We start from the raw sequence: 13,279 nt of genomic DNA, 5'->3' as shown, positions 1-13,279 counted from the left end.
TGCCAAAGACGTTTATACTGGCGAGGTCCACTTTCACTACGTTGACGCTTTATAGGGATCTTGGCGCGGCTGGTTCAGAACGACGCTTTCGAAGCATCGATGATTTAAAAGGACCGATATGGCGCTTGCCATGGCAACGAATACAGTTCGGCCAATCGCTTTGCAAAGTCTTGGTCGTCTCGTCTGGATGCTATGAATCTGTTTTTATCCTGTTAGCAGGCAGGGAATGCAATGGAATTGCTTTCACGGGATCCAGCAACTTCAGAGTACCTCTTTCGCCGATTTTCTTGTGGGCGCCGCCATTTTGGTCCCTAGTGCAGAGTGGGCGATCACTCTACTCGAAATGGTGACTTGCTGAGCTTTGGACACGGTATCTGACGATGTCCGGAAGCTCAGGTATATCGGTTTTGCACTGCCGTGAACTGTTTTAGATCACCCCTACCCCCCCCTTTTTTTTTTGGGGGGGGGGGGTGGGGGGTGGGGGGGGGGGGGGGAGAGGGGGGAGGGGTGATCTAAAACGGGAGGCACTCACTTGATCGAATGACGTTTTAGCGAACGCCCCACGTTTCATCGAACGACACTTTAGCGAATAGTCGGACGCCGCGAAGCGGCGTTTTCGGGTGGGCCAAGTGAGTTCATATTTTTGTAATGAGTTGCCGCAGACTGTCGCCGCGAAGCGGCGTAAAGCGCAGCGCGACGGATGGGTTAACGCGCGCCCCCGTTATTCGCTAAAACGACCATTCGCTCAAATGTCGCCGTTCGCTAAAATGTCATTCGCTCTTGTGATATGGACCATCTAAAACAGTTCACGGCAGTGCAGGTGCAGGCACGGCGGACGCAGGTATTCCCCCTCCCTTTCTTTTGGGAGGAGGATACCTGCGTCCGCCCCTAAGTGTCGTTACCCTGACGCGTAACATATTTAGGGGCTCTAGTCCGCCTTTGCTCCGGCAGGTATTGTGCTACGAGGGTGCAGTATCGTCTCAACAAGACAGAGGCTGGAGCATGGAAAGGCTGCTGGCAATCCGAAACTTCTTCCGACGCTGGTTTTGCCGCCAGAAGGACCCTTCCGCCTGCCATCCTGCGAGCCACCAGCAGGCAGTTACGGACTTCGGCATTCATCAAGTAGGGTCGTCTTTTTATGCAAATTCTATGGTCGAGGAGGACACACGTAGTAGCTCGATTTAGTGTCGCGTATCTAGCAATATATTTGGAGGCAGGATACACGCCTTTTTCAGCACTCTTAAAGGGCAACTCCGGCCAAAACTCAAAATGAATTAAATTACTGCTATAGCTTTAGTGACACAAAATACGACCCCAGCCAAAATTTCACGTCCGTGGGACGCCGCATTCTCAACTAATGCCGATAATAAAAACGCGACCCCGCCGCGAGCCGCTGCTCCTTAGCGGGCGGCCAGCGGGTTGCCGATCGCTAAAGCAACATTGGGCCGTGATGTCAACGGCGTCCCTCTTTTTTTCCTCCGTTCCGGACGGGCGCACGGCGCAGCCTCGCGCGCGCTTCTTTGTGCCGCTATTACCGCTACTTCGGCTTGTAATTGCGTGTTTAGCCGTTGCTTTTACCAGTAGCCCGTGTAGCTTCGGTATAGCTTTTTGTTTATTTGCTTGTGAGGACTCCTAGACCCGTTTTAGCGAGCAACTCGGTGCGCCCAAGACTGCGCAGCTGTTCCTCGAAAGATGCCGAGTACAACTTAAAGCGCTGTGGGCTGCTCAAACAAGCCGCTGCGCAACCCGGAGGTGCTTTTTCACAAGTTTCCAACGGATCGGAAATTGGAGAAGGTGTGGGTGAACGCTGTTCGACGAGTGGACTTTGGAAAGCCTTGGACGTCGACCCCCAGATCGAAGCTCTGCTCCGATCATATTTCGCCGGAGAGTTACGAACGAAACCTACAGGTGTTGGTTGCATGTGGCTTGTCAGCGAAGGCGTCGAGGCTTAAAAAGGATGCCGTGCCGTCGCTCTTTGCCCATCGTACATGTACAGAAAAGGTAAACATGATAAAAGTATCCTGATCAATAAATAAAACAGTCATTGTCAAGTGCAGTGTTGAAGATTGAGCATTCACGCTCCATTGAATGTCTGTTGAATGGGGAATGGTGGGCATGTAGAGTACAACCACTAACTAGCTCCAAACACTGAAGTTTGTAATGAAAACGAAAACAATGTTCTGCTTTGCGTCACTGCTTGTTTACTACGCAATCTCGTGCGTAGTATTCAGGCCCGTAACGACTACTAGCGAACAGCCGGCGCGTGAAGCTCATGCGATATAAACATTCGCCTCCCAATCGTTCGAACCCGTTACGCAGCAGTATTAATTAACATTGCGCTTGTGAATACCACAAGGGACTTTAAAGAAATCGCGAAAGTTCGGATTTGTAAGTTAGGACTCCTAATTTGCCCGAGTTCGGCTGGAGGTAAATATAATATTTAAAAATGCAAAAAAACAAAAAACAAAAAAAAAAAACACACACTTGCCTTAGTCAGAAGTTACGAAGGAAAACTTAAAATCCTATGTATTCTAATGAAAAAAATTGTTGTGGGTGGGGGTGGGAATGCGGAAGGGAAAGAAAGTGTTCTCACCTTGCTGGCGTTCTCTGTTTTCCTTTATCACCCACAAACACTTTTGCTAGCTTTGAGAAGAAAATGACTGCCCAAAGAACTTTTTTTTTTTAGTGCGGCAAGTTTTTTTGTTTTTTTTTTATTTGTACAAAGATTCACTACTTGGACGAACTTATGTGGTAAATATGAACTCATTTGGCCCACCCGAAAACGCCGCTTCGCGGCGTCCGACTATTCGCTAAAGTGTCGTTCGATGAAACGTGGGCGTTCGCTAAAATGTCATTCGATCAAGTGAGTGCCTCCCCTACAGCCTGACACACGTCTGTGCGGTTGTCGCGGAAAGCGCCAAAGAGCCTCAAAGCTACGTATCTGGGACTGACCCGCCGCGCGAAAGCGCCAGCACTGTACGTCACTGGCAGCGCCGGCAGCGCGGCGTAGAGCAACGCCGCTCCATCCACGGAGCCCCGATGACAATTTAGGCCTAGCGACGAGTGCGGGAGACCGCACGCACGCCGCCGACAGCTGCCGAGTACGGCAGTACGGCACCGAACGAGTTCACTCGTTTTCCAGTTGCTAGCTTTTGGGTATACAAGCAATACAAGCAACGAGTACGGCACGGCATAGCGCACGCGTGGCGGCGGCCGCCGAGTACGCCACCGAACGAGTTGACGGGTTTTCCAGTCGCTAGCTTTTGGGTATACGCACTAACTCTTGCTACATATGCTGGATAACTACCACTTATACAGAATTAAAAAAAAAAAAAATCAGCTTACTTTCTATCTTTAGACGGCTAGCACAACAGAGGTAGGTGCCGCTTGGACTGCTTGGACTGCGTACTCGCTGAACGAGAACGATCTTGGCGTCACGTCCACATAGCGGCTGATTTCCAGTGTTGCCGGAACCTCGAGCGGCTAGTTTCGGTTTCGTCGGCCGCGCCCCAAACAAAACTTTGAGACGTCGATATTTTTAAAACTACGCACAATAACGAGAAAAAAATTACACCTTGCAATTCAGGGGCGCTAACTGCACTAAAAACAGCCATAATCCCAAAATCGAAAGTATGGACCGGAGTTGCCCTTTAAGGTTCGTTCACACTCTTGCAACCGAGTACGACCGAGAGAGACCAGACCGGTTTTTAAGCCTCTTGCGACCTCTTAAGAGGTCGCAAGAGGCTTAAAAACCGGTCTGGTCTCTCTCGGTCGTACCCGGTTGAGGTCGCAAGAGGCTTAAAAACCGGTCTGGTCTCTCTCGGTCGTACTCGGTTGCAAGAGTGTGAACAAGCGTTTAGTCTTAAGAAAAAAAAAAAAAAAAAAAAAAAAAAAAAACAACAACATTGAACTAGGAAAAAAGTAAACGCCCGTTCACACACGTGCAACCGAGTACAACCGAGAAAGACAAGACTGATTTTTAAGCCTCTTGCGACGTCTTAGGACTGGATGCGCTGCTGCGGAGCTGGTTCTAAGCCGTCGCAAAAGGCTTAAAAACCGGTCTTGTCTCTCTCGCTTACTCGTCTGCAAGAGCGTGAACGGCGTTCATACTCTTGCACGCGAATGAAAATATGAGCGCTTATTTAGGCCGCGAGACTCATTTTTGAGTATATCGTAACGTGCTTCTATTTAGTGTTCATTATCTCGGGACGACGTGGCCAAATAGAAATACGTTTCGGGATCGGCTTATCACTGAGTCTCCAGGAGCAATCACGAAATATGCATCTATTTAGGGCTGACGTGCCATAATATCGAAATTGTCCCCGACTCAAGATATGTCTCGCGACGTAAATATTGCGCCTCAAACAAATTGTTTCGGGGAAATTTAATTTTTTTTCATGACATACTTTGCTATTCAAGCATTTAACGAACAATTTCGTTTCTTTTTCGTTTTTCCGAAAAAAAAAGGGGGGGGGGGTAGTTTTTTTTGTTCTTTTAATTTGAAACATTTAATAAGTTTATATTCGGACTGTCGTATCAACTAAAACGATGTGGGAGCTACACCTCTTTTCACCTCAAGAACCGTAGAAAAAACAAGTCCGGCTCCTCGCGGAGAATTACTAATTTCCCGCTTTATGTGTGTTATTAAGATATATTTAGGTGCATTTTAGATTAGATAAATGTTATCTTATCAAGACGTACACGTTCCAAACGCCAAAAGCATCGCTTTTTCCTCTGAGGACCAAATCTCGTAAGAACTACTTTGCGCCGCGTATGAACAATCCGCAAAACTTACTTTTTTTCTTGAGGTGAAAACGGGTATAGTGCTGATTGCGCTTTTGATGGCAGCTCCATGTAATTTGGCTTTCCAAACATGGGTAATCAGATACATATGGCGGAAAGCAGGACCACAGTGTACGCGACGAGCCATCCCAGCCTGTCCTGCTCTATGAACTTAGCAAGTGATACGCTCTTCAAGCGTCACCGCGCCCCCTCGCCAAGGTCAGGTAACAGTCACACGGCCTTGTATTGGCTTCGATAGCTCGTAGCATCCGCAGGTGGAGCGAAGTGTATGGACTTCAAAGCAAGTTCCCCTTGACCTTGCAAAGCTGAATGGTTCCACAATGGCCCGAATAATAACTAAAAACAATTTATTAAATTTGTGTTGTTGTTAGGTGAGCACTCCGGCCATTTGGGCAGCAGTGTTTCCGGCTTGTCGCCACATCGAAGATTGGCACTACCTTAATTCTGCCTATCTTATAGCTTTAGCGCGCACCCTACCGAATCGATAGGGCGTAGCGCGTGTTTTCGTTCGCAAGCCATGATGGGTAAATAGAGCTTGAAGCTAACGATCATTTTGGCTAACCGTATTTTTTCTAGTCCGTTCAGGGGGTCAAGCACGAAGAACTAGGCGACCACAAGGATCCGACCGACGACTTCCAGAGAGCGACTCCGCGGCCTGCGCAGCAGAAAAGCCCGTTCACCCACAGCCTCAAGTGCGGCCGCTTTTAGCTATGGTTGAGGAGTCGTTTTTCGGCCCTTAACATTAGTTTACACCTTCTGATTAAAAGAAGCAAGATAAATAAAATTGTCGGTTCTCGTTGACTAATCAGATTGAACGCAGTGCATGATTCGGATCGCGCAAAGTCACTGTAGTTCGAAGGAGCGCGCGGGTCCATAAAAGCAATATGGTTCGTGCCTTCACACCGAGATGGCGCGCTGTGTCCAATAATAATCAGAAAGTGGATTTTCGGTCCTTGATTTTTGGTGTTTTCTCTTGCATACCTTATATTTCCACTAATATGTAGCGTAGTTCTTGTATCTTACAAAATATGGATTAGATTATCATATTCATTTTTTATAGTTTACTGCGCCAACTGAAGGACTTCATAAACATAATACGACACTACGCTTTTGACGGTAGTAATAAAAATGGCCGGAACCGCATGCCGGAATGTTTATCGTGTGCGCGGGGACGCGGGAATGCCGACTAAAAAACCTTCAGGGCCGTACCTTTTTTTGCGGTTTTGTCCACTCTGACCGCTTTGGCTCAAATACAACTCAACCTGGTTTTGCTTGCACGTGTATTTGACTCCTGCACGATGTCCCGACAACGCTAGACGGAAAGCCATTATGAACCACGCCGAATTCGTGAGACAAAAGCTTTCCCGCGAGCACATCCAAGTCAGCGATTCGTGGCTCCAAGCTTGCATATCTCACGTGCGAAGTGAGAACAGCACACGAAGCCTGAGCAGCGACGAGATGTACAGGCAGGTTTACCACCAGCTTCTTTTTACCGACCTAAACGACATGGGTACGTCATGCCTGCCCGCCAGCGCTCTGACGGCCCACCGACTAATTCTCAAGTCGTCTTACTTTGTGCAAGTTGACTCGATCCGAGACGTCAGTCAGCCCGCGTACTCACAGCTCCTCAAACTCACGGGCGGCGAGAACGAAAATACGGCCGTGCAAGCGGAGCCCAGGGAAGCACCGGCGCCGTGGGAGGCGAAGACCACGCGAATGCTGAAACTGGAGGTCAGCGACGGCACGCACAGAATCCAAGCTTTTGAGTTTGAGGTCGTAGCCTCTCTAACCTCGAGTCTGCCTCCTGGCGCCAAGATAATTATCACAGGACCGCTTGAGTGCAGGCGGGGTGTCGTATTCCTCAAGTCCAACAGCGTCCGAGTTCTTGGCGGGGTGGTAGAAGCCCTCAAAGCTGGGAACTGCCAGAAGGCAGTTCTTAGCAGGGCCATCAACAGACCGGTGCCGGATACGCAGGAAGTCACAAGACCAAACAGCAATAACAACAACAGAGAAGTTAGGGTCGGTCGGGAAGCTCATAGTGATCGAACAGCTACAAGTAGCGCGAGTCTAGAAGACAGTGCTTCGAATGCTTCGAACCGTAGCCCGCAGCGCCCGGCAGAGGCCTCTCGCTGGAATCCTGGAAGTACTGCTTCGACGGTACCGATGTCCAGTAGCAGATCAACCAGCAACTACAGCAACAGAAACACAGTTCCTGTCGATACCAGCGAAGCAATGGATGCCGCCGACGACATCCTTCTGAGCCAAGTGAACTTAGAAGACATCGAGACGTTGCCCGATGCAGAGCCGCTCCTCGAAGACGCATTTGAAGACGACGTTGACGAAGATATTTTACGCGAACAGCTAGACTTCCAAGCCAACATCGAGTCAGTTGTGCCACCTGGGGAATCCAGGCATGAAGGAGATTCTGATGGGCGTGCGGCTAGTCATAGTCCAACCGAAACCGTCGTACCCTTCACCAAGTTAAGCTTCGTGCTGAAGGACGGCAAACCTCCGGAGACACCCGAAGTGGTGGTCATCAAGGGGTACATCGCAACGCCCACGAGCAAACTGAGGCAGTCTCCGGAAGAGACGTGGTGTCTCTCCGTGATCGTCAGCGACGACACGGCGAATCTAGAGGTGGACATCGACGAACGTTTGCTGACAAAGTGGTTGGACATCACGGTGCCGGAGGTCAAGCGCCGGAAGAGGCTGTCGTCGAATTTCAAGCAAACCTTCAACGATAGAGTGGCGCAGTGTCAGGAGAAGATGAGCCGGCTGAATGGGCTCCTCAGCATCAGCTTTTCGGGGAAAACGGGCGAGCTGCCCGTGCTTACGGACTACGACGACTGGGACGGGTGACCTGTACGCGCCGGAGCTGGGCGCGTGTGGATGACAACGTAGTGGAAACGACGACTAGCGGTGCTTTTTTGGTGCCGTCGTAAAGTTCTGTTTTATCATGTTCGGTACACTTTTGACGAACATTAAAGGTCGTAGAATCGCTCAAATTTACAGCAACTGTCGTTTTCGCAGCAACCCCCTTTTTTTCTTTTTTTTTTTTTTTACGGGAAACATCAAAATTAAAAAAAAAAGTTTTCTTTTTTTTTTTTACACTTTCAAGATTTACAATTATTTAATTAAAAAAAATTAACACTTCTTTTTTCAAATACGTTTGGACCTTCATAATTTTATCAGATATTACATAATCATTATGAACCAAAATCACGAAAAGTAATTCTTAATTTAACTATGCATTCAAACACAAGTCAATTAAAAAAAAATCACTTAATTCTGGATTTTAAACACCCTGTGCACACTAATCCTGGTGTGAAATATATATTGCATCAGGGTATGTGATCAGCAGCAAGGTCACTACAATGGCGGCTGATGTGACCTCGATTTTTGTATTTAGCTCGGATACCGCTTAGAAGGCATCCCTGACATTTATGACCAACAAAACGCTTTCGTGTTTCTCCTCGCGCAATAAACGTCACAAAAGAAATTAAAGAAAAACGAGCAGCGTTCACCCTTTCAACTGGCAGCCAGAACAAGCGGCCACGTGATCTGGAACCGATTAAATGCCGACAATGTTGATCATAGCCACGCGCCGAGGTTGGGAAAGAAGAGGACACGCGCCGAGTTCCAGACATTGTTAGGCTTCGGCTATTCTCGTCATTGCCGCGATGGGACACGAGCCACTACCCGAACGTTTGCCGAGCTATTAATTATCACGAGCCCAAATCGAGTGTTCACGCAATGCTCGGGTTCAATCTATGAGCCGGATTCAAATATCGTAGCCGCGGGACTATGCCGACGAGGGGTTTCCCCAGGAATTGAAATGAAGGGGAGGGGGGGGGGGGGGGGGGGTGCATTGAAAATAGAGGAGTCGTTGCGAATTAAAGGGGTACCCTCCGAAAAACAAGGTGGGGTGCAACCCCCCCCCCCCCCCCCTTTTTTAGGGGGTGTGTAGGGAAATCACTGACGCCGACAATGCTACCCCCACGCTACGTCAAGGATTGCGAAGGAGAGATTGAAAGAAAACGCTCGTCGCAACAAGGAGGTTTCTTGGTCAATGGCGTTGCCACTGCCAGTAAGCTCGTGTAAAGTGAAAAAAATTCCAAGTAAATATTGTTGCACCGTGCCTTTTTAACATACTTTACGCCCAGTTGTAACAGAAATATCACTAACGTAAACAACCAGAAAGGCAATAGTGCAAAACCTTGAAGTATGGAAAACGCGAAAAATATTTTCAATCGACATACAAATTGCAAGTTGCAATAGCGAGAAGCCCGAATGTAAAATGTACCCATTGTGCATCACAAACCTGCAATAACAAATATAAGAATAGTAACATTCATTTTGATATAACACGAAATTTAATTACACATGTACCAGGAGAGGACAGCTGGCAACCAACAACGTGGCAAACGCCGAAGCACTAAAAACAAACACACACACACACACACAAACACACGTAATCCTACATTTGCTTGCAAATCGGCTGATTGTTTACCTCACACAGACGCAGAATGCGCATTGCTGCCAGAAGTCCATACACCGGTAGCCTTGGCGAGACAAGGAGCAGAGGATCGCGGTCCGACCTTACATAATCTCCGATCCAAGGGGGACGAGAGCATCTCTCGCATTATCATCCTCCCGGGGCAGCATCGCGGGTAACCTCCGCCAGTGCCCTTGCGGTCTTTTGTTTGGCTTCCCCCTTTGATTTTCGGTCCCATCCGAATCTCCTCATTGTTCCCAACAGTTGCAATTGTGCTCGCGGAAATGCCGAGCCAAGGTCTTCCAACTGGGCGGGAGCATCCTTTCTTTCTCTTTTTGTTTGTTTTCTTTCCTTCTCTGAACTCCGTACCGTCCGAATAAAGACACTCGGAGAGGATTTGAGGAATGGCCTTGTCGCGGAGCCTGACGGAAGCCTTGCCAGAGAGCGGACCGGGAAGACAGCGCATTGTATATAAACACTATTATAATACTATAAACAGATATGAGTCAGAAAATCCGTTCTGCATTGTGACGTCTTGACATAGCAGATTCTTTCGTTGAGCGAGCGATGGCTTCTGCCAAGCATTTCCTCGGTAGTAAGGCCAATTATGCTTGATTTTCTACGTCATCTACGGTGGGCCAGCGTGAGTCACAGACAGATTGGACGCGAGTGCCGCGTCAGCTTTAGGCTGGTACGCGTGTTCCCACTGATTGAGCAAATGCCCCAACTGAGCGCTGGCCTCCAATTGATGACGCAAAAAATCCAGCACTGCGGCCTTGTCATATTCTAGGAGGGTAGAGGGGAGGGGGGGGGGGAGCTTTCGCACTAACGGAAACTAACTTACACGAGCGAGGAGCTCATGAGCAGGCTCAGATCTGACCTCTTGTATCCTACTTCTAGCTGGTCATTGACAGTAGGTTAGAAACTGAGTGAGAGGAGGAAATGAGAGCGTGCGGGGACGTGAGAAAGTCGAGCTCTGACTGTAAGAATTAGTGGGTCGACCCACTGTCTCCCTCCAATCAGAACGCAGTGTCTCGCCTTCGAACGCCGGCAATCGCCGTTCGAACGGTGGTTAGAGACAAAGGCAGCTATAACCTTTGCGTACCCACTCCTTACAATCAAAGCTCGCATCGCTCTGATGTCCCCGCGGGCTCTCATATCCTCCTCTCCCTCAGTTCCTCACCGCATAGTTAAAGCCGCAGACGCACTGCCCGTACATCATACAAAAGACACGACGTTCGCTGCAGGCATGATGGCGCAATCATCTGCGGATACGCCTCGATGCATGTCCGAAACATGTTTCTTTCGTAGGCATGCATGTATGCCTCAAAGATGCCCGCGGACAGCCTTTGTATGATCAACGGGACAGGGCCGTCGCACAAGGAAGGAACACGCCTCAAGCCCGATCTCAAGAAGTTAGGGCATTGCAAGCGAAAGGAAGGCCGGGGAGGAGGAAGCAGACAGAAGGCTGGAGAGGAGAGGGGAAAACATTCTCCTCCCTCCAGCGTTCCGCCTGCTTCCTCGTTCCCGGCCTTCCTTTCCCACGCCCTACCTTCTTGAGTTGCAACGGACTACACAGGCCGCGGGGCTCAACGCCGCAGCTGCGAAAGCGCAATCAAAATCGCACCACGTGAGTCAGGTTTCAGATAGTGTCTCCAGACTGTTTTTTATATGAAAGCTCGTTTACACATTTGCGTTCTACGACCAGAGAACGCTGGCGCCATCTAGAGGGCGGCCCTGGAAAAGTATTTCGCTAGAGCGGTTTTTGCAGGATTTGCAAGCCTATACGTACAATGTAAGAAAAATGGTCGTTTATGACACTGTCAAAAGTATTTCAAGTCCCCCCCCCCCAAAAAAAAAAAAAAAAAAATAAAAAAAAAATATGCGAATTAAAAAGAAGGCAATATGCATAACTACCAGGGAGAAAGAAGAAGCCACCGATGTGATCGGACGTGTTTTCTCAAGCTCTCGACTTTTTCGAAAATGCTCGGCGCTAAGCTCAGCCCCGAGCTGCCAAGTTCGGGCCCCCCTTTCGGATCTTCGGGGGATTGTCCCTCGGTAAAACCGGAAGATGCGGCCAGGACTTCGAGCAACGCATCGACCAGCCACGGTCAACCAGAGGCCATGGACACGAGGAATGCGAGTAACGCCGGTCCCGCCACTACCACGACGGGAGCAGGACCTGCTCCAGCCTCGATACTAAACAAATCGACGATGGGGTGCTCAACAGTCTTCCAATTTGGTGAGCCCTCCACAGTCCCAATCTGTCGAGCTAGTCTTAAGGGCTCTCCTTTCGAGCATATCGAAAGAGAGCCTTATCGATATTTTCAAAAGTGTCATTGGAGAATCTCACGAAATCGTGCCAACTACCAAGGGGAAGAAGAAGAACAAGTCTGCGACTTCTAAGAAAGCCTTGAAAAGCAGCACAACAGCAATTCTGCCAGCGCCAGCCGGCGCTGCACCTATATCTGGCAAGACGCCACAACCAGCAGGGAGCCAGGGCGACAGCTCAGTGCCTGCTAAGACACTACCGGCACCAAAGCCTGCGGCCGCCGCGCCACCTACTACAGAACAAACGGAAGAAGAGGACGGCTTCACCACCGTCACGAGCAGGAAGAAAAGGAAACGGGCTCGCGAGGACCCGACACAACAAAATAATGAGAAGGCCAAGCCCTCCCGGCGTTGGCAATTCGAGTACAAGATCCGCCTAACACGATCCCAAGTCTCGATAAAGCCACTACTACCAAGACTGAAAACGCACCTCTCGAGCGTTTCAACAGCATTCACAATGCATCTACTAGACAAGGCCAACACTATTTCAGTCCGCACGGTCTCGAAACAGCTGGCCGAAACCCTCGAGAAGATAACCGAGGTCGACATTGCCGGACAAGCAGTTTCTGTACAAGTCTTTAGAACGTACGGAACCGCCTATTGCAAAGGGGTCATCTACGACATTTACTCAAAAGAAGAGGATCCCCAAGACAACGTCTTGAACCTTGAATTGGAATCTGAGAAGATCCAGGTGGTCGCTGCTCGTAGACTGGGAAAGTCTAACACGGCAATGCTCACATTTGATGGAGAAAAGACGCCGAGGTCCGTTTTGTACGGCAATAGATATATGCGGGTCTTCCCGTTCAAGCCGAAAGCGGTGACATGCGGTAACTGCCACCGATTGGGACACAAACCGGACATCTGCCCAAATGCTGCCATGTGCCCCATCTGCGGAACTCAACATTTAGCCTCTACGGATCCTGCCCAGGGACCCGAATGCCCCGACTCCACACCCTACTGCCAAGGGTGCAGAAAGAAGGGCCACCTGGGAACGGACCGCAAATGCCCCACATGGCAAGAGACCAACAAGCGAATGCGGGAAGTCGTAAAAAAAATTCCGAGAACAACATAAGCAACAACAACAGCAGCAGCAGGAGCAGACTGCGACCGGGGCTGTCAAGACCCCGGTCCCTCCAAGCGGCACTTCATGGGCTGACAGAGTCAAACACGGCATCGTCGCTCCACCACCATCACCGTCGTCACAGGCGGAGATCCAAGAACTACGCAACACCTGCAACTACTTCAAAGCCGAGCTAGACAGGCTCAAGGCCATTGTCCAAGCCCAGCAAGAAGAGAACAACCACAAGTCCACCCTCAGTCAGATGAGAGCACTTACAGCGAATATTTTTTAACGCTAATGATAAGGGTGCTCCAATGGAACTGCCAGGCGCTCCGCAAGCGGGCGGCCGAGCTCCGAGTACGTCTGTTGGACAAACCTGACGAGCGTCCTGATGTATTACTGCTTCAGGAGACTAATACTACGAGCATCAACTTCAATGGTTACACTACCTACTCAAGCCCGTCCATAACTAGTAAACGGCCGGGGCAATCTGCCTCCCCGCCAGGGAAAGCGCTCGTCTATGTAAGGTGCGACTGGCCCCAGCACCAAGTAGATCTAACCCCCTATTGTAATGAAAATCAAGAAATCGT

The 13,279-nt window shown here is 49.5% G+C and overlaps 2 protein-coding genes across 2 annotated transcripts; both read left to right on the top strand.

Annotated features, from left to right (window-relative positions):
- The first annotated feature begins 787 nt into the window (after positions 1-787).
- LOC121046446 lies at positions 788-5,530 on the top strand. Its single transcript, XM_042294253.1, has 3 exons — positions 788-841; positions 952-1,122; positions 5,380-5,530. The coding sequence occupies exons 1-3, from the start codon at positions 788-790 to the stop codon at positions 5,509-5,511; spliced, it is 357 nt and encodes a 118-aa protein (XP_042150187.1). The 3' UTR covers positions 5,512-5,530.
- Positions 5,531-5,924: 394 nt separating this feature from the next.
- On the top strand, positions 5,925-8,322 carry LOC115311470 (recQ-mediated genome instability protein 1). Its single transcript, XM_029970139.4, has one exon. It carries the CDS (start codon positions 6,133-6,135, stop codon positions 7,660-7,662), a length of 1,530 nt encoding a protein of 509 aa, XP_029825999.2. The 5' UTR covers positions 5,925-6,132; the 3' UTR covers positions 7,663-8,322.
- Positions 8,323-13,279: the final 4,957 nt, after the last annotated feature.

Source organism: Ixodes scapularis, unplaced genomic scaffold (assembly GCF_016920785.2).
Source record: "Ixodes scapularis isolate PalLabHiFi unplaced genomic scaffold, ASM1692078v2 PGA_scaffold5__190_contigs__length_132052651, whole genome shotgun sequence".
Classification (NCBI taxonomy): Eukaryota; Metazoa; Arthropoda; class Arachnida; order Ixodida; family Ixodidae; genus Ixodes; species Ixodes scapularis.
This window is presented reverse-complemented; position numbering and strand designations above follow the sequence as displayed.

What these genes read in the sequence shown, in the direction of transcription:
- LOC121046446 (XM_042294253.1), top strand. Translation starts at nt 788, where the DNA reads ATGGACCATCTAAAACAGTTCACGGCAGTGCAGGTGCAGGCACGGCGG. An exon ending in TGCAGGCACGGCGGACGCAG is followed by an intron (nt 842 to 951) that starts GTATTCCCCCTC and finishes TTGCTCCGGCAG; the next exon opens with GTATTGTGCTACGAGGGTGC. An exon ending in CGGACTTCGGCATTCATCAA is followed by an intron (nt 1,123 to 5,379) that starts GTAGGGTCGTCT and finishes TATTTTTTCTAG; the next exon opens with TCCGTTCAGGGGGTCAAGCA.
- LOC115311470 (XM_029970139.4), top strand. Translation starts at nt 6,133, where the DNA reads ATGAACCACGCCGAATTCGTGAGACAAAAGCTTTCCCGCGAGCACATC.